Source organism: Pantherophis guttatus, chromosome 8 (genome assembly GCF_059756535.1).
Source record: "Pantherophis guttatus breed Tessera chromosome 8, ASM5975653v1, whole genome shotgun sequence".
NCBI lineage: Eukaryota > Metazoa > Chordata > Lepidosauria > Squamata > Colubridae > Pantherophis > Pantherophis guttatus.
Window position 1 is genome coordinate 20,567,056 of NC_142070.1, and position 26,782 is coordinate 20,593,837.

Below are 26,782 nucleotides of genomic sequence, written 5' to 3' on the forward strand. Positions count from 1 at the left end.
TGCCACACAATCAACGTTTGCAACTCCTGCCAGTTTTCCCATTGAATTTGTTTGACAGAAACCGGCAGGAAGATGGAAAATGACAATTGTGACAGTAGAACACAGCAACCATTGTAATTACCAGATAGTTGCCGAGCATCTAAACTGGGATCCCATAATGGTGTGTAGGGGTGGGGAAGGGGCTGCAACAGGCACAACCACAAGGACCAATCTCCTTATTTAATGCTGTTGTAACTATAGTCAGTAAGCAAGGACTACCTGTAATCCAATACATTTATTAAAAATGCAGGAAGACACAGCAACAGCAATGTGTTTTAAAATAAATAATTATCAACTTTTTATTTTCTCTGCTTGGCCTCCAAACAGTCCCCAACTAGTTGATGTGGTGGCGTCCACACATACTTCAGCCTCTCTGGAAGCGATGTTGGATTTTCTGGATTTCAAGAACAAGAGTGGATCTCTCCTTCAGGAACGGTTCCTCTATGCTTCGGGTTTCACTTCTCATCCCAATGAGTTATTACTCAGATCTTTAATTGTAAGTTACCCGTGGCAGTCAAGGAAACGTGACTATAGCAGTATTTAAGAACATATATTTTTTTTCCTTGAGAAACACCCTTTTCTGGAGAGTTGAACATGAGCTTTTGAAAGTCACCTGGAAATGAGCTTCTTTGAAACAAATGAGATTAGCTTTTGATACAGCCTTTGGTTTGGGTTGCACTTACAGTAGTGCCATTAGCAACATGGTAAAAATAATAAAGTAAAAACAAAGGCCTTATGACTAAAGCTAAATAAGTGCTTGGAATTCAAAAAAATCAGTACTATTAAGGAAAATGCACAAAAAATGTGGTTAAAATTCCTCTCCTTCCTGGCATGCAATTATCGCTAAGAAAAATATTTGGGGGTGCTATTTAATGGGACTTTTCTCCTCTCCTCTGCTAATTTTAATGTGGAGAGAAAAGAGATGCTTATTCGAAGTTATGAATGGGAAGGGTAAGTTTAAATTTCCCCACCTTTCATACTGCAATACGGATTGTTTTTTTCTCTCCTGATTCTTAATTAAAAACCTCATTTTAAAACTGATAGCCAGAAGCTGCTCTATAGAGCAGCAGATCTGTAGTTTCCTCGTGATGAGATGAATATCAGTCCGTCGTTGATCCTTTCCCATTCAGCAGAACTGCTCCAATTCTTCATGAGAATATTTTTTTTCCAAATCACTGGCTATTTTATATTTTATAAAATATTGTCTGTTGCACAGCACATTGGTAGGTAGGCTGGTCCTTCTTGAATAAGGAGTATTATTCCCTCCAGTCATTAAACAGAACAGTTCCTTGAGAGGATTGGGGTCATTTATTTATTTTATTAATTGATTCAATTTATATGAACACCCATCCCAGATATGTCTCTTGGTGGCTTCCAGGAAATCTGAAGAGCCTGAGTGGCGTAGGAGGCTAATGCCTCCTAAGGCAGCATTTAACATCCAGCTGCCTGCAATTACTGGAGTTCAATTCTCATCAGGCTCAAGGTTGACTCAGCCTTCCATCCTTTCTAAGGTGGGTAAATTGAGGACCCAGTTTGTGGGGGCAATAAGCTGACTTTGTATAAATATACAAAAGTATGAAGGCTATTGCTTAATGCATTGTAAGCCGCCCTGAGTCTCCGGAGAAGGGCGGCATATAAATCAATTTTTTTTTAAAAAAAATCAAAACAAAATCAAAAGATAACAAATAAGAAATAATATAGCAACTTAGATAAAACCAAGCAAACAGCGTAATCAGCCATGATATGGGTTCAACCACATACTCAGGTCCCAAGTTTGGCAGATTTGGCACAATCAAATCTTTAAAGCTTTAGAGAAAACCAGTAGGGTTAGGTCATGCTAGCTTTGTGTAAGCCAAATTTCAGAAAAATGTTTGTGCCAAATCACCCAAAGGGATCATAGTAGATATTTTTAAATGTTAGATTTAACACTGTTGACTTTTTTTTTAATACAACAGAATAAATACAGGAGTCCAATTGGTAATAATGAAATCAGAGAAATGGTTATTATTATTGCCGGCGCACTCATCAGAAAACTGTGCAACGTGGGAGGCTGCAAACTGCCTGTAAGTGTTTTCTAGTTTCCTACAAGAGTTCGGGAGAAAACAATGCAATACTTAGCAACTGTTAGAGGTTACAATGGACCTTCCTGGAGGCTGCTTACAATCCAGGTTCAAAGTTCTGATGGACAACCCCCTGTGTACACATGACTGAATTTCAAGATCTTGGCAATCAGGCCACATTTATGGCTGGTTTAGGCATCCCACAATCACAACTATTTTACAACGGTTTTGCTAAAAACCAGCATTTACTTCCAGTTTTTGGCAGAAATATGCTCATAGCAGACCATTGGTTTGTTTAAAGACTGCCACAAAAAAGATAATAAAATTTTATGACTGTCACGACTTATAACTGAGAATGAGCAGGTTCCATTATGGGTGTAAGTTGAAGACTACCTGTATGCACTTAATGCAAATATGAAACTTCATTTAAGTTCCTCTGACTATTACTGACTCCAATTATTAAGTTCCCGTTTGCTTGAAAAAAACCTTCCCTTCTCTGTGCCTCTGACAATTTCCCTTTCCTTTATTCAATTTCTGCCCCTTAAGGACTACCTTCCAAATAATTCTTACGTTGTTTTCCCCACTCCTTTATTATCTCTCATCCTTATTCTCTTCTACTTGTATTAGCCTCTTTCTGCTTTCTGTTTTCTTTGCTTGGCTACTGCTGTAATGTTATCCAGCCAGGAAAGGATAGCATGGTCACTGGGGGGTGAGGGAGTGTGTCACTTCCATATACTGCAGAGTACAATGGTATGCTATCTAGGCTATATATAAAAGGCCCATAGTAGCAGCCACAATAGTATTTTGCTCTTAAAATAGCTCACAGATGCTTGCTTCACCTCCCCTACTCCCATCCCAAATTAGATCTAGACAATCTGCAAGCCACATGTGGCTCTTGTACTAATTTCCAAAACCCACTGCACAAAATCACTTCAAAAAAAGAGATTTTTGCCCTTTTCCCATTGGTTGCTACTTGGAAAAGAGAAGGAATTGTTAGAAAGAGAATAAGAGATGAAGCTCTTCCCCTTTCTCCTAATGGCATTTCCACATATTATTACACCTCTCTCCCCATTATGTAGGTCCTTACCAAAGACTCCTGAGGAAATACAGTCCTTAACATGAACAGATTTGCCCATAAAGCCCTGAAGAATAGACCAATATGATACTTTTCAGTGAACTCCTGCCCAAAGGCTTAAATCATAATTAATTTCATATACATAATATTTTGATTGAATACTTTATTACAGGAGTGTCAAACTCAAGGCCCACGGGCCAAATCTGACCTGTGGGGTGCTTAGATCTGGCCTGTGGGGCCGCCCTGGAAACAGCAAAGGACTGGCCCACGGTGCCTCTGCCAGCACCCGCCCTCTGGAATGAGCTACCCCCAGGGATACGACTGATCCCAGACCTCCGTACCTTCCGCCGGGCCCTGGAGACTTTTTTATTTCAGCAAGCCGGGCTGGGTTAAAAATCTTTTAATTGGGGAATTTTATGGGCAAGGGGTTTTAAATTGGAGAAGTCAAAGATAATTTAATTTCGTTTTAATGTATTTTAATTCACCGCCCCGAGTCCTTCGGGAGAGGGGGCGGTATAAAAATTTAATGAATAAATAAATAAATAAATACATACATACATACATACATACATACATACATACATACATACATAGCTCAGGGAGTCCGCATATGGCCAGCCCAGGCTCCGTTTTCGGCTGCGATGGCCTTCTGCAGCCCTCTGCCAGCAAAAACAGAGCCTGGGGAGGCCGCATCTGGCAGAGTGACATCAAGCTGGACACGCCCACCATGGACACGCCCAGCCATGTCACGCACACCCTGGGCCCCCAAGGTCAAGCACAACCCTGATGCGAGTTTGACACCTCTGCTTTATTAGATTCATCAAATCCAAGAAGAAAGCCCAATGGATGACTTGTAATAAAGTGTAATATAGGTAGTCCTTGACTTATGACCATTCCTTCAGTGACCATTCAAAATGAAACTGACGCTGAAAAAAGTGACATAACTGTTTTTCACACTTGCAGCTGTTGCAGTGACCCCACGGTCACACGATCCCCCTTTGCGACCTTCTGACAAGCAAAGTCAATGGGGAAGCCCGATTCACTTAACAATTGTGGCAAGAAAAGCCTTAAAAGTCACTTAACAAGGGTCTTGCTTAGCAACCGAAATTTTGGGCTCAATTGTGATCATAAGTCAAGGACTACCTGTATATTGTTCTTGATTCATAGTTTTCTTTAAAAATTTCTCTTCATTTTACTACAGTAGGTTCCCCTAAATTCTCTTTGGTGCACTATTAATATAGTGGGGTGGATTCTTTCCAGGCTGTTGTGGAAGCCAAGAAACTGATATTCCAAGGCTTGAACAGAGCAGATAAAGCTGATGATGTGAAGATGTTCCTTTTGGCACTGAAAAATGCCCTTTTGCCAGAAGCTGTTCCTGTGCTGCTGAAATTCGCTGAGTCAGGAGAAGGACCTATCAGCAACATTGCTGTTACTGCTCTACAGCGATATGATCATTCATCCATAACTGCTGAGGTAAATAAAAAGTACACACAGTAGAATAGGATAGGATAGGATAGAATAGGATAGGATAGGATAGGATAGGATAGGATAGGATAGGATAGGATAGGATAGGATAGGATAGAATAGAATAGAATAGAATAGAATAGAATAGAATAGAATAGAATAGAATAGAATAGAATTCTTTATTGGCCAAGTGTGATTGGAAACACAAGGAATTTGTCTTTGGTGCATATGTTCTCAGTGTACATAAAAAGACAAGATACATTCATCAAGAATCATAAGGTACAACACTTAATGATAGTCATAGGGTACAAATAAGTAATCAAATCATACTAGGAAACAATCAATATAAATCATAAAGATACAAGCAACAAAGTTACCGTCATGCAGTCATAAGTGGGAGGAGATGGGTAATAGGAACAATAAGATGGGAGTGTTGGATAATGATGGTCCTTCATTTAGAGAGAGAAGTTGTAAATGCATATATGTATTTTACCGAAGAAGCCACAAAGATTATTGAGTTCTCATGCAAAAATCAAGAGACTGATGAGTATACCTTTATGGGTTTTTTTACATCAGCAACCATTTTAAGCACCAGCTGTCATTCTGCCCTTCCAGAAAATTTGGCTAGATCATCAAATCTTTAAAATGTTAAATTCTTGAGCTATGAAACCTTATGGAATTTTGGTGATCTCATGTGAGAGTTAAAAATTCTTACAATTAAAAATGTAATTTTAATGGAACTTGAGCAATTTACATACGCTGTCTGGCTTATTGCAAGTCCCATATTGCCAACTCTTGTTTTAAAATTTTCTAAATCTAAATTTGGAAAAGCTGCAGGCAAGGTAATCCTTGGACAGCCTCCTTACTTTCAGATTTTCATTCTTGTAATCTTGATGGAAACATTTTATCCAAAGACTAAAAATCAAAAATCTCTGATAATTCTCCCTATTAGAAGGAAGGTAAACATTTATTAAACAGAAGGTAAAAGAAGCATTTATCAGGAGGAGAAAAATAGAATTCCAGTAATGATTATGAAAAATCTATATATAGATTTTAAATCTATATATAGGCAAATTTAAATTATTCAATTCTTGTCCATTTCCGCATTTTCTCTGAAAAGGTATGGATGCCTTCCTCTTTTGGGACAAAGGAGTAGTTTCTATATATTCACTGTTTTTATAACTGAAATCACTTTTATCATGGTGGGAAGTAACTCTCATATACATTCTAGATGTGTTGAGCTACAAATTCCATTAGCTAGAACATAGGGGGAGTTGTTGTCCAATATATCTTTAAGGCAGGGGTGAAATCCAGTAAGTTCTGACAGGTTTTGGAGAACCAGTAGCGGAAATTTTGAGTAGTTTGGAGTACCTGCAAATACCACCTCTGGCTGGCCCTAGAGTGGGGTGGGAATGGAGATTTTGTGATATCCTTCCCCCAGGAATGGGGAGGGAATGGGGATTTTTCAGTATCCTTCCCCTGCCACGCCCACCAAGCCATGCCCACCAAGCCACACCACGCCTACCAAGCCACATCGACAGAACTGGTAGTAAAAAAACTTGGATTTCACCACTGCTTTAAGGTTATAAAAGAGTGTCTCATAGATTGCTCTGGATATGGGCAGAAATATATTTAATATTTTGGGATAAGAACTATGTTTTGGTCTTTCCATGTATCTCACAACAAATATGAACATATTGTATGATCCAAGGTGAAATTCAATATATAGAAAGGTGAAAAAGAAATGAGATTTGGGACTCATTTTGCTACGTTGTCTGGCAATTAATCCTATAACTTTTAAGTTTGATGCATGACCTATAATATCTTGATATTTTCTACCACCACCTAGTAAGTTACATGTTAACCAAAATTCACTATTTATTCTCCAATTTGAGAGAACTGGGACAAATAGGTCAAATTCCTTGGTAGTTATTAATCCTGACACAATCATTTGAATTTTGATACCATCTCAGTACACAAGGTATAGCCTGAAGTTAAAAGAAATCTATCTGGTCTCATTTATTGGTGATAGACTTTCTTACCTTTCTTCTCTTCTTCTATCAACTGTTCAGTGGAATTGAATCAGATTATATTTCCACCAGGTGAAAAAAACCATGAACAGGATTTACCACCAGAATTATAAAGTTCATGAGAAGACTGTACGAACCACAGCTGCTGCTATTATCTTCAACAGCAACCCTTCCTTCATGGAAGTTAAAAACCTCCTCCTCTCTATTGGAGAGCTGCCACTGGAAATGAATAAGTACATGCTTTCACTAGTCCAGGACATACTACGTTTTGAAATGCCTGCCAGGTATATCAAGTATCATTGTTATTTGTGTAACCATGCTGTGATAGAACTGCTCCACAAATATTACTCTTGTACAATGGGATTCACACCACCTTCGCTACATTTATATTGGGATAAAAAGCATAGTTTTTTTTAAAGATCACAGTGAGAGCTTAAAATTGCACTCGCTAGCAGTTCCCTGCTCAAGCAGGAGATCTTTATCTTATTTTGGAATGATTTAACACTTTAAAACTTGTTTTGATATAGTAGTAGTAGTACCATAGTAGTAGTAGTAGTAGTAGTAGTAGTAGTAGTAGTAGTGGGAGGAATATAACTACGGTATACAAAAGTTAAGATAGCTTTACTCATCAGAATTTTTTTAAAATCAGGACATCCACATTAAGGCCAGCAGAATGCTAACTCAGTTCTCTGATAGAATGATTGTGTTAGCATAGTATGCTTACTATGATGGGTTTTAAAAATTAACCAATTTGGGGGGGGAGGTTAGAATAGAATAGAATAAAAGAATTGGAAGGGACCTTGGAGGTCTTCTAGTCCAACCCCATGCTTAGGCAGGGAACTCTACACCACTTCAGACAAATAGTTATCCAACATCTTGAAAATTTCCAGTGTTTTACATGATAGTAACAAAATAATATACATTTGACAATACATTTGTCTAAATGTGTTTGGCAAGTTTGTGTTTCATTGTGAACACAGACTGTATACATTTGTGGTAACAGAGAAAACAGATTTACGCGACAGAAGAATTACTCAAATGTAAATACAATTCTCGTATAGGCTGAACTATAGAATTTGAACCAGCAATTGGTGACATAATGATGTACATAGAAAAGTAGGAGTTTGTAAGAATGAGATTATTTTACTGTACCTTTCAGCAAATAACCATACCCCTTTAATCAGATTTTCTTAAATAAATTAGTATCTTTATCTCCAAAGAAAGTTCTTAGTATGGATTTCAGGTCAGATCATAATGTATGGAATGCTATTACTACAATGGATCTTTTTGGTATTTTATTGTAGAGGGAAAATGTTTTCTTCTCCAATAGAAATAAAATGTTTGTTTTTCAGCAAAATGATCCGTAAAGTCCTGAAGGATATATTGATTCATAATTATGACCGATTTTCAAAAATGGGTTCTTCTTCGGCCTTCTCTGGTTACCTAACACGTATGTGATGATCAAAATTAATATCAGATTATATTTGCATTTCTTGATTGTTTTGCCAAAATTGTAACTACAACACGTAACTCTGTTTAATTAAGGTGGCCAAGTTCTATCATCTACATATAGCCTTGATATACTGTACTCTGGTTCCGGTATCTTAAGAAGAAGCAACATGAATATCTTTCTTTTCAGTAAATTTGCTCAACTTCATGCCAGCCAGGTATGTGTCATGCACTATTAAAATAAAAACATCAGAAAAGAGCCTAGCATGCAGCTTGAGTCATTACAACTTGATCATGGAATCAAGTTAAATCAGATCAAACTATTGTTTAGGACCATGCTTTTTGTGCATATGGTTCAGAATTGCTTTAAACCTTATGCACGCACAAGCATAATTGTCATGAAAGCAGTTTGGAAGATGAACAGTTTACTGTTGTCCTCTTAATTCATTACGTGATAAAGGTCCTGCTCATCATCCAGATGTTTGAGTGGTGATGTTTCAGATTGAACCTGAATCTGTGTGCTCTAAATTTCTTTTGATGGCATGGCTTAGAGTTTATTGTAACAGCAACTCCATCATTTTCTATTCCCTACTTTTAAAATTTAAAATACCGTTAATTGGCCAGATGAAAAAAAAAATGTTTCCACATCTTTCATAATTATGAGAAGTTGAGTAGCTGCAGTTTTTACTACCTGAAATGCCCGACTAAGTCTATCAAACTTTGATAGAATCCTAGAATGAGAAAGGATCTGGATTCTGGAGATCATTTACTCTCAACCCTTGTCATTAAAGACTCTGTAGTACTTGATGCATGAATAAAATAATTTGCATAAATCCCTCCAATGGATTTATAGGACATCTAAGAAAGTCTACTTCCTTGTCAAACAAGAGCTTCCATAAAATTTCTCTACATTGATCAAAATCTGCCCTTCTGGAGCTTTCACCTATTCTCCCCACTCCCCATCCCCAGTTCTGCCCTTTGATGGTAGTTGTCATGTCTCTTTTCCATTTCAATGTAATAGTTATCTAGAAGAGCCTTATGCTGCTTCTCATTTGTAAGAAGGTGTGGATAAGAGTTGAATAATATAACAATCTTGTTGAATTTAGAACAAAATGTCCTTGCATGCACACATTCATTTTCCCGTGTGCTATGTGTTGTTGCGTTCTTTTAGGTGGTAATTGAAGCTCAAGGTCTGGAATCTATTATAGCTGCATCTGCAGATGAAGGAGAAGAAAATCTTGACTCCTTTGCTGGTTTGTCAGCAATCATGCTTGATGTTCAACTCCGGCCAGTTACCTTTTTCCAAGGATATAGTGATTTAATGTCTAAAATGTTCTCAGCCACTGGAGACCCCATTAATGTAGTAAAAGGGCTCATCCTTCTGTTGGATTTCTCACAGGTATGTACTGTGAAATGTATGTACTGGAAACCTAATATTCTAGTTGTATATGACATTTTTACTCCAAATTTATGCTTTTAGTAATAATGTTTTTGAAGCATGGAGGCTGATAATGCCAATTTGCATAATCTTATTGTAAAAAGAAGCTATAGTTCAGTAATAAATAGATGATTAGCTGGATGGTTGCATAGTATTTATTCACACTTGCAATTATATATTTTATGTACTGTAGGTATTATGCATGGAACTCATAAATTATACAAATAAATGAATGGTTAAAAAAATAACATTAACATATTGACTGGGTGAAGTGTTTAATGGATTTTTAATTTTTTGAAAATGCTTTTCCCCGTCTTTGGAAACTCCATTTTTTACTTTTATTGTGTCCATTTTCACTTTTGTCCCTTAATACCTTTCCCAAGTTTATGGGTGGAATTTGAAAAAGAATTGCATACTAATGGAATAGATTGACCAAAGAGGAAGCTTGAATTGAGAAGTTCCTGTTCATTAGCTGTGAAATTTCTAGATGACTTTTGGCCAATTGCTCTCTTAGTTAAGGGATGTTGTAGACCAGGGGTTTCCAACCTTGGCAACTTTAAGCCTGGCGGACTTCAACTCCCAGAATTCCCCAGCCAGCTTTGCTTTGAGTTGAAGTCCACCAAGCTTAAAGTTGCCGAGGTTGGAGACTCCGGTTGTAGACAGTTTCAGCAACACAAAGCTCTACTGGCTGGGAATTCCAGATTTTATAATCCCAACATATTTGGAGGGAGCTATATGGTGGATGCCTGCTGTAGCATACCAACTGAATGCATGGCAAACAATCTTCTAATCTTTGTTTTTTCAGTGTTGACAACTTGTCCACAAATAACCTATTTACAATTAGATGGACCAGGAAACAAACTTATTATATTTTTTAAAATAATATTTAGGTTATTTATGTTATTATGTAAAAATTGGAACACAACTCATAAATTTGTGTTGTGAGGAACTGCAGTCTGTTGCCCTTCAATGTTTTGGGCTTCATCTTGTATAACTCCAAAACAGGATGGCCAGTGGCAAAATATTGGCATCATAATCCAAAATCTGAAGGTTTGCCTATTGTCAGCTAAATATTGCAGCATTACAGATACTCACACCTCCTTTCAGCCTTGAAGGTTATTCAGTAATGTTGAGTCAAATCTATTAGCTTTTCCCCAGATTAACCTATTTTACAAAACCCTGTGAAAATCAGATCAAAGGTGGATCCTATTTGCCACAAAGTGAGTCCTTTGGATGAAGTCAAGACAAAATCATAATAACATAAATAATATCCGAGCAAGAAGAATAAATCTGAATCTTTGAACTAAATAACCTATTACAAGATTATTATTTTTTTTAAATGGCACCTACCAAGTGTAAGTGATAAGACAGGAATAGGCTTGTTAAATAATTATCACAGCCCACCTCATACTTAAGATAAATTCTTACTTTCTTCCAAGTACATTTGAATGTTGACCAACACAGTTTGGTGGGATATCCATAGGTCATGTTTGTTTCTAGCCATAAAATGCATGGTCATAGATAATCATCACAATTTTCAGAAGATTATAGCAAGGACTGAATTTTTGTGAAACAACACTGTTGTCAGGTTCTTCAGAGTTCTTGATCTCAGTAGAACCTAGCTATTTTGACATAGGAAGCCAGGCTGAGTTATAATGGCAGATAGTACCTATGGATATTTCTTTCAAAAAAGAATGTTGCAGGTTTGTTGTTTCCAATTTCCCCATTTTTTCTATGTTTTTCTTGGGCATAGCCAGAAAAAAACAATGGACTTTCATATATTGCTTAAGTGGATTGAAAATAGGGGGAGGGATTATTAATAACTATGTACCAGCTGAATCCCTCCGCACAATTTCTGGAGAGTAAACTATTTTGAGTTCAGCAGGACAGACTTCTGAATAAATATGCACCTACCAGAAGCTGCATCATACTTTGTTTTATACACTGTAGGAAGAATATAAACATATTTAATATGTTCCAAGCCATGTGAACCTTAAAATGTTGACTGTCGGTCAGCATGCAACTGAAATGACTTGCTGTGACTCTGAATTGCTTTCTGTTTTGACTGTTCCCAAATGAACTCTATGCAATGGAGTCCCAATCCAGCTGTAAGTTTTTGACAGCTGAGAGGGCCAGCCTTGGCAGAAAGCTACTTTATCCAAACAGCTATGTCTCTCGCTGAATTATATGGAAAACCATTTGCCCCTTTATTCAACAGCTTTATTATACAATTGCTATGTAATCTAATCTAATCTAATCTAATCTAATCTAATCTAATCTAATCTAATCTAATCTAATGTAAGCCTTTTTTATAGTAATGTAAGTCTTAGCTCAGTGGCTAAGACGCTGAGCTTGTCGATCGAAAGGTCGGCAGTTCAGCGGTTTGAATCCCTAGTGCCGTGTAACGGGGTGAACTCCCGTTACTTGTTCCAGCTTCTGCCAACCTAGCAGTTCGAAAGCCCGTAAAAAATGCAAGTAGAAAAAATAGGGACCACCTTTGGTGGGAAGGTAAGAGCGTTCCGTGTGCCTTTAGCGTTTAGTTATGCCGGCCACATGACCACAGAGACGTCTTCGGACAGCGCTGGCTCTTCGGCTTTGAAATGGAGATGAGCACCGCCCCCTAGAGTTGGGAACAACTAGCACATATGTGCGAGGGGAATCTTTACCTTTAAGGCTTTTTATTACTAGCCAGTTTAGTCGTTTGGAGATCACATATGAAATGAGCTTAGTGATCCTAATTTTAAATATTATGTTATTTTTTTCATATTTTCGTATTGTCTAGACCAGGACTTCTCAAACATTTTGGTCACAGGACCTTTTAACAATCTTAAAAATTATTGAGAATCCTAAAGAGCTTTGGTTTATGTGGATGATCTCTACTGATATTTACTGCATTACAAATTAAGTCTGTAAAAATTTAAAATATTTATTATTGGAAATATTTATTTGACTTAGTGGACCTCCTGAAGACACTTTGAGAACCACTGGTCTAGACCAAAACTATCAAAAAGAAAGTTGCGTGAATAGTGCTGAGGGATAGATGTTTCATTTCTGTTCAACATGAAACAACTCAAGAACAATTTTTGTTACTAAAAAGTGTCTCTCTGTGTAGCTGCCCTATACTGTAAGCTTCACCCATGGATCTTCTGTTCTCAGCTGGTTATGTAGCCCAGTTGCATGGAGTGGAGAGATTTTTCTTTGCACCAAATGGAAAACTCAAAAAGGGAGACTGAGAAGTAGAGACAGGAAGTATTTCTGTCCTCCTAAAACATTACTAATCTGAACATATACTAGATAAGCAAGAAATATTATATGTGTTCTTTTTTATTTATTTATTTAGGTTATCCAGCTGCAATCTGGGCTGATTTGCAATGCCGAATTCAAGGGAGGTATGACTATCGATGCATCTGGAGGAATGGAGTTCAGCCTTTGGTACAGAGAATCCAAAACAAAAGTTAAAAATCGGTGAGACATCTCAGTTGTTCTTGATGGAGATATTAAATTTCATCATCAACATGAGGGATTTTAAATTTAGTTAGTGTATACAATTTTAAAACATTTTTAAAACTTACTTAGTTGAAAGAATAGTTATATGAAAACATGTGGAAAATAGAGAAAATATAACTTTACTATTTCTGCAGAAGATTCTTTTTCTACCTGATTCTGAAAACCACAGTCGAAACATCTGGTACAAACTGATAGTGAAAACATGAAGTGTCTATTGCAAAAACACGATACAAATCCTGCATTGTATACTTGCATCCCAACATCAGTTGCAAGCTGATAGTCATGTGAAAGTGAAGTGAACATGTCCTCTATACGATTGTCAACTCGCAACTGATGTTTATATGGTTTGTATGGCAATATTTCATCATTTGCTCTCCATGGATCAGTTGAACCACAAAATAGTAAAAACTGTTACTTATATCTTTGGTAGCTCAAAGCTTGTGTATTGCCTTTATCGGGTGTTGAATAAAACTTGGGTATTGCCCTTATCAGCTTTGAGTAAAATAATTAGTGGAACAATACTTGGGAACTTTTGGGGTGAGCCCATATTTTTCCAGTTGTCAGATTACTATGTTCAGTGATCACAACCAGAAGGCTAGGGTGAGGAATGTTGCAATTTGTCATTCAGCAAAATGTAGGGAATCAGATTTATCATTCCTGTCCTGTCCAAGGTTTGAATTCCTGAAACATCAGGAATTAATGTTTGAACTGTTTAGCCACTTTTCTTTTTCTGCTCCTATCCTTAGCCACATCAATGTTTGACTGCTAGGAAGAGTCAGTAATGTACAGGTGCAGACGGGAAAGCCAATGTGAAATGAGATTTTTATACAGAACAGTTTGTCTAAAAGTTATCAGTTGGAGGAGATATTATTTCAATATAATATTCAATTTTTGACAACTTGGTTTTTTTTCCACTCCTGTTTTATTTCAGGGGAGCTGGGGCTATGATTGGTAACTTCGTTGTGGATGCTATGTTTGTAAAGGCTGGCCTGGAAACGACTTCTGAAATTGAAGCAATGTTGGATTTTGTTACCACAGTGAAATTTTCACAATACCCATTTTTGGTCTGCATGCAGATGGATAAAACCGAAAGTCCATTTAGGTAGGAAGCAACTAGAAATGTTTATTGATCTGCCTAGCATTTTAATGCAGCTTTCTACTTTCTGATTCTGGAGAAGATCATTATGTGTTAAGTAAATAAGATATTAGAGTGCAATTTGTATAGGAGGTTGGATGGCCCTTAAATTAGTCCCTAATCAATAGTTGTTGATTGTCTTAATTTCATTACCAATCCAGGTCCCAACTTTCTGTCCAATAGACCTATCACTGTATTCTAGCAGTGTATGATCAGGGATAGCTACTCTATATCACAGTGGCAATTTTTACAACCCCTTCAGCATTGCAAAGGAGATTGCATTTTTTTTTCTCCAAGTCAAAGTGAGGGAAAAAGCAAATATGGTATGATCAAGATTGGTGACGCGAGAGGCAAGTTTAGAAAAAGATCTCAATCTTCCACCAAAGTTCACCACCACCCTTGGTGTGACTTCTGGGAATCCCTAGAGGTATAGTCTAGAGCAGGGGTGTCAAACGCAAGGCCCAGGGGCCCTATCTGGCCCACAGGGTACTTAGATCTGGTCTGCTGGGCTGCCCTGGAAAGGCACAGCCCCCTCAAGCTCCATTTTCACTGATAGAGGGTTGCAGGAGGCCTTGGCAGCTGAAAACGGAGCTCAGGAGCCCATTTTTGCTGGCAGAGTGCTCAGGCCACGACAGCCCCCGCCCCGACACAAGTGACGTTGAGCTGGCCACAACCACCCTGGCCACACCCACTTCAGCCCCCTGAGATCAAACACAACACTGATGTGGTCCTCAATAAAATCGAGTTTGACACCCCTGCTCTAGTGGGATTTTTGATCTCCAAGAGGCATAGATTAGTTAATTGAAGTCATCAGTTTCATGAAAAGACAGATTAATTGAGGAAATTGGTTTAACTCTATGCAAAATGGAATCTGTTTAAGACTAAATCTGACTACTCTGGAATTAGTTGACTGAATCAAATGTTTTCTTTTTTATAATTCCTTTATAATTTATAATTATAATTCCTACAACACATTAACTCCTTCCTATAGATCCAAATCATTTGAGCTACTTTTTCTTTGGCCTTTTCCACAGAATACTTCAGTGATATTTTATTGTATACCACCCAGAGTCCCTCTCTAAGGGAGATGGGCAGTTCTTAAATATGATAAATAAATAAATAAACAACTGGAACTTTATATAAACAGATATAGCATACTGTACAGTATATCTATTTAAATGCTATCACTGTACTGTATGATGCTAAAGATCAATTGAACTTCAAAGATATGTGACAAATACATATCAAGAAGATGAATAATGCAGGTTATACTAGAACCATCCATTTTCTGGTGGAAGCTAATGGTAAACTTTAACTTGTAAGGAAGGAAAAAAGGAAATAGTAGCTAATTCCACTTAAGGAATTAATTTCAGGAGAATTGAATGGCTTTCCCATTGGCTTTGCTTGTTAGAAGCTGACAAAGGTCACAAATGCTTATCATGTATGTCTGGAGATGCTGCGATGACCAGAACTATGAGGGCTAGTCATAAGAACTACTCACTCAACGTCATTGCAAGTTTGAACTATTGCTGAACAAGTGACCATTAAATGAGAAGTATCTATATCTGTAGAGCACAGATCAGCAAATTATTCAGATACCATTGTAATGGTCTAAGTATCCTTAGACCTCTCAGCGGCTTTTGATACCATCGACCATGGTATCATGTTGCACCGGTTGGCGGGGTTGGGGGTGGGGGGCACCGTTCTGCGGTGGTTCTCCTCCTACCTCTCTGACCGGTCGCAATCTGTGTTGACGGGGGGGCAGCGGTCGACCCCGAGGCACCTTGCTTGTGGGGTGCCACAAGGGTCGGTCCTCTCGCCCCTTCTGTTCAACATTTATGTAAAGCCGCTGGGTGAGATCATCCGTGGCTTTGGGGTGGAGTTCCATCAGTACGCTGATGACACCCAGCTGTACATCTCCACCCCAGGCCACCCCAACGATGCCCTTGAAGTGATGTCCCAGTGTCTGGAGGCCGTGCGGGCCTGGATGGGGAGAAACAGGCTCCGACTCAACCCCTCCAAGACCGAGTGGCTGTGGCTTCCAGCGTCCCGATATAGCCAGCTGACGCCATCGCTGGCTATTGGGGGCGAATCACTCGCCCCCACGGAGAGGGCTCGCAACTTGGGCGTCCTCCTGGACGCACGGCTGTCTTTAGAAGATCATTTGACGGCCGTGGCCAGGGGGGCTTTTTATCAGGTTCGCCTGATACGCCAGCTGCGCCCCTTTCTAGATCGGGACTCTCTACGCACAGTCACTCAGGCACTAGTCATTTCCTGCCTGGACTACTGCAACGCTCTCTACATGGGGCTCCCCCTGGGGTGCACCCGGAGGCTCCAGCTGGTCCAGAACGCGGCCGCGCGGGGGATTATGGGGGCGACGAGGCGCTCCCATGTGACATCTCTCCTGCGCGAGCTGCACTGGCTCCCAGTGGTCTTCCGGGTGCGCTTCAAGGTGTTGGTGACCACCTTTAAAGCGCTCCATGGCTTAGAGCCGGGGTATTTACGAGACCACCTTCTGCCACCAAATAGCCTCCCACCGGCCAGTACGCTCGCACAGAGTGGGCCTCCTCAGGGTGCCGTCCGCCAGACAATGTCGGCTGGCGACCCCCAGGGGGAGAGCCTTCTCTGTGACGGCGCCCACCCTCTGGAACAACCTTTCCCCAGAGTTACGTATAATAACAGACCTCCGGATTTTTCGTCGGGCCCTGAAAACCTATTTATTTCAACAAGCTGGGCTGGCCTGAGTTAAATTTTAAATTGATTTTAAATTGGGTTATCTTAATTTCGGCCAAAATATTTAATTATTTTAATACTGTTCTTAAATTTTGTATGCTTTGTTTTTATCTTGGCTGTGCACCGCCCTGAGTCCTATTGGAGAAGGGCGGTATAGAAATTTAATAAATAAATAAATAAATAAATAAATAAATAAATAAATAAATAAATAAATAAAGACTGCTTCCAAAAGGACACTAAATCTCATGAACTCACGTGTTTATAGACTTATTTTGAGAGGCATCTGCTATTTTATAGAAGAGAGTTTTCTTCACAGAAGAGATTTCATAGTTTGCACATAGTTTGCATAATCTTTTAAGATTAAATAATACCTGCCTTCTGTAGGAACCATATTGCCACTCTCTGTTGTGAGGAAAGTTTTTGAGGATTTTTTTTTTTAGTTAAAGAGTGCATTCTTCTGAGCTAGTAGTCAAAATGTACACATCACTCTCCAGCCCTCATGCATTCATATGGAAAATACCACTATAGATATACAATCGCTTGAATGCAAGCATGGGTTATTTTTAAAAATCTCACCTTCACCAGTAATACTGTTTCTATTCCTCCTGACATCCTCCTGAAGTTATCAGTAATCAAGTTTTCCCAAAGATTGGCTTGCAACAGCATCTGACATTGTGTTCAAGGAAAAGTACCATTGACCTCAAATGTGTATATCTATACATTAGACCAGGGCCCAGATTATTGAGTCTCAAAGCCTTAAGAAGTGTTTCATTTTTATTCAACTTTGCTCTGGAAAATTATGGATAAGGAAAACTTAAAACACTTTCAATTGTGTATGTCATTAAGAATTATTCCTAGGATTATAACATGCTGTTGCTCAAGTAATACAATATAATCATATCACTACTATTTTTTTTTGTAGGCAATATCTAACAAAATATGAAAGTCTTCCTTCTGGAAAGCCGTACATCTCTCGGAAAAGAAAAGTGAGCTTGGTGGCAGGTTCTGAATATCCCCTTCACCAAGAAAATTCCCACATGTGCAGGGAAGTCTTCAGTAACGAAGACGATTTTTCTGAAACTTGGTTTTGAAATAGGCACCTGATCTTGCATTTCACCAAAAACCTAGCTGATTCTGGCTTCACAGTTTTGCTACCTTCGTTTAGGGCCTAAACCTGTAATTTACAAGTCTGTGAGAACTTTGTTGTATTGAACTTTAAGAGGCCCAGGATTGAGTCTTGTGCACTGTGTTTACATATTTACATATATTTAAAAGATTTATTTTGGGTTTTGTTTGTAACATGTTAGGAATACAAGTTATTTCAAATCCAGATGTTCATTGAAGACCATTAGAGGTGATAGGACATAATTCTGCTTGAATCTCTTAAGAACATTTTCTGTTGTTTAAGAGGAAAAATAACCTGCTGGTGAGATACTTGATGGAACTGAAGTTTTAATCAGTTCCTCACTGTCTTCTGTAATTTAAAATCACTCCTTACACCCCATTCAAAATTGTTAGCCTTGGACAGAAAAAAACCCCTAATACCGTATGTCTTGTTTTACCTCTCTGCGATTTCAACAGCCATTTCAGTGACTTAACAGCAGTAATTTTAGAGCTGCTAGTATATTTTCTCTTAGGGTCACAGGGTTCACTACGGAGCTTATATAATTCTTGACTGCAAATTTTTCTAATTTTCCATGCTAGGGAAATTATGTCCGGGGAAATGTGCACTACATTTCATTGTAAATACATACAAATTAAAATGAAAATTTTAGTGTAAAATTTTAAAAATAACTATCAACTTTGATAACAACAGAAACTGAAAAAAATGCTATCAGATTTTTATAATGAGAAGGAAACTGAAATTTGAAATATTTAAACAACAAAAGAAAAAAGCTGCAATAAATCCAGTCAGACGTTTCCTTTTCTCGTATTTATTTTCTTTAAGATTAATATCATTTGGTGTTACAAGTCAAAACACAGCAAACATGTATTGTTTCTTAAACCACACAAAATCTATGTTCATTATGAGAGTTCTTGAAAATTACTCAATAAAACAAACACTATTTAAACATATATTAAGGTTGCCCTTCTCAGCTATTTTACATTCAGTGTTGAGAAATCATAACTTTAATGGAACCATTAAAATGTGGCTGCTGATAAAAAAAAATCTATATAAAAATCATCTTTGCTAAAATTGCTTGAAGAATCATTAGCACAATCCAATGAAGATGTGTTCTTAATACAGTGTGTAGATATGTTTCACCAGATGTTTTTTTTAACTAGAATATGTTTTAGATACTATTTACCTGTTAAAGAATAATTATCGTGTATAATTTTTCAGAAGTATTCATCTAATCTTGCTCATTAGTAAATGCATTTTAAGATTGCAGCTAAGTTTTAAGTTAACAACTCGTGTTCATAATTTATCTTTATTTTAACTTTTATATGCATATGTTAGTTCTATTTGAAAAGAGGATCAGAAGACAAAACCTGATTTTAGTGTAAACAAACATAGTCCAAGATGGTGCTTTGTCAATATCTTATATGCTGCAAGTAACAATGTGATGGTCATTCATCACAAAACTGGAACAGAAGCCAGGAGAAAATCAGAGATCAAGAACAGAATGTTTCTTTTCCCTCTTTCTCAGTTTATTATGGCTTTATAGTAATCTTTTCCATATGCTAGGTTGGAAATTGATGCCTATACCACTGTATGATGTAAGGACTTGTAATTTTTTGACTTGACTGGAAAATATTCCCTCCCTCGTTTGAGAAGTACAAAATTTAATTAGCTTTAAATTAATCCATCTATGTAATGGAAAAATTGTTGTGGCTTCCTTCCCCCACCCATTTTCTAATAAAAGTACCTTATGTGGAATTGCCCTCAAATACTCATTTCAAAACAGATAGTATAATGAGTAAAAAAAAAAAGAGAGCCTCTGAATTGAGGACTGCTTAGACATTCAGGGATGACTAGGTCCCACTAACAATGCTCTCATCTGAGACCATACAGTGTATATATTGTCTTAGTACAGATTTTCTGTTTTACTATTTTGGTTTGTTTGTAACTAAAAAAAAATATGTGAATCAGTGCTGTTACTGTTTTTCTGCCAAAGTCTTGAATGGTTTCGAAGCTTTGTAACTGAGTTCATACAACAAGCTATGTTCTAGATCTAGATTAACAAAAGAACAGTTTATATAATGCCTCTCCAAATTAAATCATATTATGGCTTAATATGATGGTCCAGCTCATACAAATGTTAAGTCACTGATGAGTTTCTTATAACATGTAGACCTACGAACTATCACCCCTTTTTAGTCTAAATTAGCATGCTGAGCAGATCCAGCCTATAAACTGCCCATTATAACAGGTGCAGTCAAACTTTCATAGGTAGCAAAGGAGAGATTTTGATAGATAGGACTACAATGAGCAGAGAACATCATGTAAAGCATTAGGGCTACTGGTAGATTTTTAAGAGGGGAGAAAGGATAGAATTTTTACTATTGTAGATTTTACCATATAATAAAAGTCTCAAACTGTAAGCAGTAATTTTAGTCTGTTTCATACCTATACACAGAATTATGCTAGTTTCAGTTGGAAACTGCCAAATTTTCATCTCAAAGAGTTTAGGTGCTCAGAAAAGAATGGTTTAGTGTTATGAACAGGTTGTAGACCATACATTGCTTCCTCCTACTGTGTTTTAAAACCCTGTACTGCTATGAAGGTCAGTTTAAGTCGATGCTGAGAAAGGGCATGGGAAATGGCCTTCCACATATGTATTGGCATATACATATGACAGTATGACATAGTCATAGCCACTATTAAGCATTTCTGTTCTACTGAGTATTTTTGCATGCCTGTAGTTGGCATATCTAAAGAGGGATTTGGTGGTTCAGTAGCTAAAACGCTGAGCTTGTTGATAAAAGATTGGCAGTTCAGTGGTTCAAATCTCTAGTGCCGTGTAACGGGGTGAGCTCCTGTTACTTGTCTCAGCTTCTGCCAACCTAGCAGCTCGAAAGCACATAAAAAATGCAAGTAGAAAAATAGGGACCACCTTTGGTGGGAAGGTAACAGCATTCCGTGCGTCTTTGGCGTTTAGTCATGCCAGCCACATGACCATGGAGACGTCTTCGGACAGCGCTGGCTCTTCGGCTTTGAAACGGAGATGAGCACCACCCCCTAGAGTCAGGAATGACTAGCACATATGTGCGAGGGGAACCTTTACCTTTTAGTTGGCATACCTTACCAGAGTATCTGGCCATTTCTTCCAATTAGGTCTGTTCCATTTTAGCCATTAAAACCATATGATCAGTGTTATAGTTATTGGAAAGATTCTAGAAAAAACATTTGTTAACGATACAGTATATAGCCTCTTCTTTGCAGGTGCTGTGTTTACCTATTTGGTAAATAGTAAATAAAGAATATTGAAATAATAGAAGCAGATCTACACTCTGTTTACATATGCATTTGGTGGATTTAGTTAAGGTTGTAGGATTGCATCTTATGTCTTACCTTCTTGAAAACAAATTTCTCACATAAGGGTTTTGAAAGTTCCTACCTAGGCATTAGCAAAGCTTATAATTTGTTCTTAGCAAACTTAGATATTTTCTTCCCAGATAATTATCAAACACTCCACTGGCCAAATTATTCAGAAGTGACTAAATGTTTTTATTGCTACTGTGTAATAATAATAAATATATATCTGATCCACCCAAAATACTGAAGCTTTTATTTAGTAAGTGTGATTTAATTTACATTATTTATATTTGCTATATATGTTGGCCACAAGATTTCAGATTATTTAAAAATAAAAGTACTGGACTTGATCAGTGAGATGGGTTTAATCTCCACATAGTGACGAAGTTCACTAAGTAATATAGGATAACATTACAGAGTTCTTATGATGATAAGGACCATAGAAGTTAGAACAATAGTATTATGTATAAACTTTTTATTGGTTATATGAGCAACACATTATCTCTTGATTGATCATCTAAATATTACTGTGATTTTAGAGGCATCAAAATAATGTTGGTCTTCATTTCATGTTGTGCTTTACTGCATTTCCTTGAATATAAAGCAATGAAATAAATGAAACCACTCAATGGATGGCTTAATGCTACTGGTAACACAGGCCTGCATGGAGCTGTTAAATTTGGGCATTGGCATTAACCATGCCTAAAGGTCAGTTCAACAGGTTGATGATTTTATGCTTTTTGATATCTGTTTCAAGGTATTCTATTCATTTGGGACCTATGAAATAAATAGGAAAAATGTTACCCTTTTGTTTCTCATTATTTTGTGTAGGTTTTGTTTAATGTTGTGTTTATTTTTCAGTAAGTATACTAGGAAAGGACAATCTGGAAATCAGAGGCAAGAGCTGCCCTTACTATCTACCACTTAAAAAGAAAGAAAGAAAACTTTGTGGCTAATTCATTACTTAGCGATACAGAAACTGAATGTGACAACTCCAGTTTTGAGTGTGAAATGCCCGTTTAATATGAAAAATACTTCTTGTAAATGCAAAATAGCTGTGGGGCATTTTTAAGTGTGTGTAAGAGTTACATTTGATCATCTTTTTTGAGCTCAAAGTATTTCCAAGATGCTCAAAAGGAGCCTGTTCTAAATTTGAGGCAAGTGTTCAATTTTTGCAGCTAGTTTTCTGTTCAACAGAGAGCCTTTGCAAATCTTTGTTTATCCATAAGCCACGTGACCACCTGTATTATTGCAACATATACCTTTTAATGACCTGTAAAAGATCTTAAGACCTTTGGAGGTTCAAGACCTCCAAAGACCTCACCAGCCTAGTGCAACTGCCCTTTGGAAGGATAGCACAAGCAACAACTATGTGTTCTTTTCAGAAAACAGAGTAAATTACAGTTCATAATTACACAATTCATAATCATTCCTTGGCACTCATTTCTCACTTTTGTGCTTTCTTTATCCATTCTGCCTTCATTAAGGGTGTGGCAGTATAAAACCTAGAGGATGGCACTGGGTTAACAAATAGTCAATATTTTAAGAAATGGGGAATAATGTTAGTGTCTTTTTAGTTCCCCTTGGCAAAGAGATGGTGAATCTTAATTGATTTGTATATGAGTCTATTCTTTATTTTACATAACAATCTTTGTTATAATTTTTTCCCTACATTACAAATTAATAAATTTCTAATTCAATATTTTTAAATAATCCAGGCAGAATACTGAGAGGTTGTTTATAATATCATTTACTGAAAAATACATTTCATTTGTTATAACATTCAAAAAATATACAAATTCTTGCTTATTTGCCTAAAAAGGTTGCTTCCTAAAGGACAGTTTATTATATATTCTTGCAATCCTCATACAATTATATCTTTGCTATGTGCAATACATATGTAGTGCAATTCCCAGACCGTCTTAGCTAGGTTTGCTGTCTTTCAAATCCAGCAGTCTGTAAGAGGATCACTTCAGATTTCAGTCAAGAACTTGCTATAGAGTCATCTATGTTGAAAGCAGCATCGTCATTTTCTTCCAGATAGTTTTCCTTAGACATTGCACAAGTAGCACTATTTTATTAAAACAATCTTCCGCCCTTCACGTTTTATTCAACTGCATTCATTTCAGACATTCAACCAACCAACCAACCAACTGTCTCTTTCATGACCATTGTTCTTTCTTTATCTTACCATTCTTAAATTCCTTTACACTGATCCTCTTTTTATCCAGAAATAGGAAGAAAACCACACCACTACCCTCATTCAGTTTGAAAAAGCATTTTAGAATTACTAAGTTCTAATAACCTAATTTACCTCTTGGGCAGCCAAAATGTTGGTGCCATTGCAACAGAAAAGGGAGTAATACCTTGGTCAGCCAATTCATACAGCAAAGGAATTTTTAAATCTATACAAAAGCACAGCTCTCTGAAGTAACTATCAAAGGAGAATTTAATACTTGAAAAAATAATGCTATAAAAGTCAATCTTGGGTAGAAAGGGCCTTGTGGCTCAGCAGACTAAAAGCATTGTGATTAACACCAGCTGTCTGCAATTACTGTAAGTTCGAATCTCACCAGGCTCAAATTTGACTCAGCCTTCCATCCTTTCTAAGGTAGGTGAAATGAGGACCCAGTTTGTGGGGGCAATAAGCTGACTTTGTATAAATATACAAAAGTATGAAGGCTATTGCTTAACGCATTGTAAGCCACCCTGAGTCTCCGGAGAAGGGCAGCATATAAATCAAATTTTTTTAAAAAAATGTTCAACAAAACATTTCAGGTCTGAAACTACAATACAGGTAGTCCTCAACTTACAACTATATGTTTACTGACTGTTCAAAGTTACAGTGGCACTAAAAAAATAATTTATGACCATTTTTCACATGACTGTTGCAGCATTTGCACAGTCACATGATAAAAATTTGGACGCGTGGCAACAGATATGCATTTATGACGGTTGCAGTGTCTTGGAGTCATTTGATCACATTTTGCGATCTAATGTCAAGCAAAGTCAATAGGGAAGTAAGATTCACTTAACAACTGTGTTACTAATTTAGCAATTTCAGCGATTCACTTAACAACTATGGCAAAGATCATAAAATTGGACAAGACTGAACTATCTTGCTTTGCAACAGAAATTTTGACCTCAGTTCTGGTCGTAAGTCGGGGACTACGTGACCACACAGAAGCCAGTGAAATTGATAGAACTTCTTTTTAGACTATATTGTGAAAAAGATCCTAACACTTAATTGATGCCTAAATATTATGATTGAGATTTTGTGTTTCTGTAATAACAAACAATGTAAAATACCTGTTATATGAAAAAGTCATTTTCTTAATCCTACAGACAGTTATGGACAGGAACTGTAACCTAATTTGACTTATTTATATGCTCAAATCCAAAACTGACTATAGTCTCTTTATGAAAATATTGCTTTATGTTATGTTGATGCCAAGACATTAAGAAAAATAAGATTTTAAAATTTGGTTGTATTTATGACCTAGATTGAACAAGACAATACCTACGAATTGCTACAAAGCCTACATATAATAGCACCAAGCAAATATTAATATTTGCAGAATTGCTTTGGTGACTTTCTCACAGTTCTTTCCATCCAATTTACAGCTTGGATAACAAAATATATTTAATACATCTGAATTATTAATTTATCCTATAGTATATGAAATTACATTCTGTACCTTAGTAATATCTTATTTACAAGCAGGTCAACCCGAAGTCAATCTTCTCCCAGATTTTTAAAGCTGCATATAAATAAATAATGGGAGAATGAAGTTTTCTTCAGGTAAAATAGTTGGAATTATCCTTCACTGAAAAGGGTGGAAACTTGTGAACGAAAAATCACACTAAAAATATGTTTCTTATCAGATGAATGCCATCTCAATGGTCTTATGGTTTTAACATAAGATAAGCCCACACTCCAGGGAAGAAATTGTGTACTGCAGATGTTTCCGCAAAAAGAGGAACTGATGACTGCAATGGAATGAAGACCAGGTCTCTGAAACCTTTTTGGATGAGGAAAGGGCTTGAGACTGCCCCTAAGTATTCCAGACAGCTCATCACAAGGAATCCATAAGATAGTGATCTTCTTTGGGTTTAGATCTTTGGGAGACAAGGGAATAGCCATCTTACTCAAACTATGGTGATGTCTTTGAAACATTATCGGAAATGGCTTCTTAACTGCTATTCAGCTATTAGAAACATTTGGACTGACAAGTTTTACTGCAACAAATGAGTTTCTGTCAATTCTTAGTGAAATAAGTTTTAATTACAAGTTTAAGAACTTAAACAAATTTTTAAAAATAAACATCAAAAAGATGATTAAAACTATGATTTTAGAAAGTTACAACTGGGATAAATTTGAAATAAGACTATGTTGAAAAGATATTATACAAGAGGAACAAGTTCTAGTTAATAAGGTGAAGACTGAGATGAAAATGGACTACAAGGCTACAAGAATGGCATGGAAAAGATGTTACCCTGGGCATACAAAAGAAACCAGCTGATGTCCTAATAACTAAAAGAGACATACAAGCAACAAACCAAGGGAATGACCTGGATAATTTTCTGTATCAAAACAAGCTTGCTAAATTTTTGAAGAATTTTGTGAAAAGGGACAAAGAAAAATAAATAAAAAGAAGTCGACTTCCAGTACATTATTTGAAGAGACTCTAGATTAAGATTATTGGAAGTAAAAGGAATATAAAGTTGGTTTATTTGATCAATCTTGGTCAAATTAAAACAAATATGTTATTATCTCTGTTAATGGACTTTTGCTGACATCAAGATGTAATGATAAGGCTTTAAAATTTGTCTATAGAAAATTAATGGGATTGGGAAGAATAAATAATTTGCTATATTTTAAAAGAAGGTAGTGAGTTATTAAATTGTTTATACTTGTTATGAAGGTGGTAAGCAACTTCCTTATATATTTCTTTTTCTTTCCTATACTCATTTTTTTCCTATTTCTTCTCTTTTCTTTCTTTTTAGCACCTTTTACTCTTTCTTTTTTACTTTTCTATTTTTCAGTTTGTGTTAGTTTTACTGTTGCAATGGTAAGCTTTAATAAAATTATTAAATTAGTGGAAGTTTATAGAATTAATTCTCTTTGAAATCATGAAAATACTTGTTTTTAATAATAATTGATGCAAATAATTACTGATTCTACAATTGATGTATAAGGAACTCATTTGCATATTAGGTAACATAAGCTGAGATTTATTTGAAATGCTGGAGCACTTTCTTCTTGGCACTGTTCTGAAGAGTTTTGCTCTGAGAAAAGATTTTTATAGATATCGCTTCAAAATTTAAAAATAGTGTATACCTTTTCATCATTTTTAGTAGACATAAATTTA

At 36.8% G+C, this 26,782-nt stretch overlaps 1 protein-coding gene across 1 annotated transcript in view; it reads left to right on the forward strand.

Annotated features, from left to right (window-relative positions):
- The window catches only part of MTTP (microsomal triglyceride transfer protein), a 37,533-nt gene extending 19,375 nt beyond the window's left edge, over window positions 1–18,158 (forward strand). Inside the window, exons 9-18 of the mRNA XM_034442159.3 lie at window positions 367–535; window positions 1,995–2,102; window positions 4,435–4,647; window positions 6,741–6,952; window positions 8,021–8,118; window positions 8,214–8,335; window positions 9,289–9,516; window positions 12,896–13,020; window positions 13,994–14,164; window positions 17,853–18,158. Coding sequence (XP_034298050.1) covers window positions 367–535; window positions 1,995–2,102; window positions 4,435–4,647; window positions 6,741–6,952; window positions 8,021–8,118; window positions 8,214–8,335; window positions 9,289–9,516; window positions 12,896–13,020; window positions 13,994–14,164; window positions 17,853–18,021 — 1,615 coding nt within the window. The 3' untranslated portion in view covers window positions 18,022–18,158. The remainder of the gene's footprint in view (window positions 1–366; window positions 536–1,994; window positions 2,103–4,434; window positions 4,648–6,740; window positions 6,953–8,020; window positions 8,119–8,213; window positions 8,336–9,288; window positions 9,517–12,895; window positions 13,021–13,993; window positions 14,165–17,852) is intronic.
- Window positions 18,159–26,782: the final 8,624 nt, after the last annotated feature.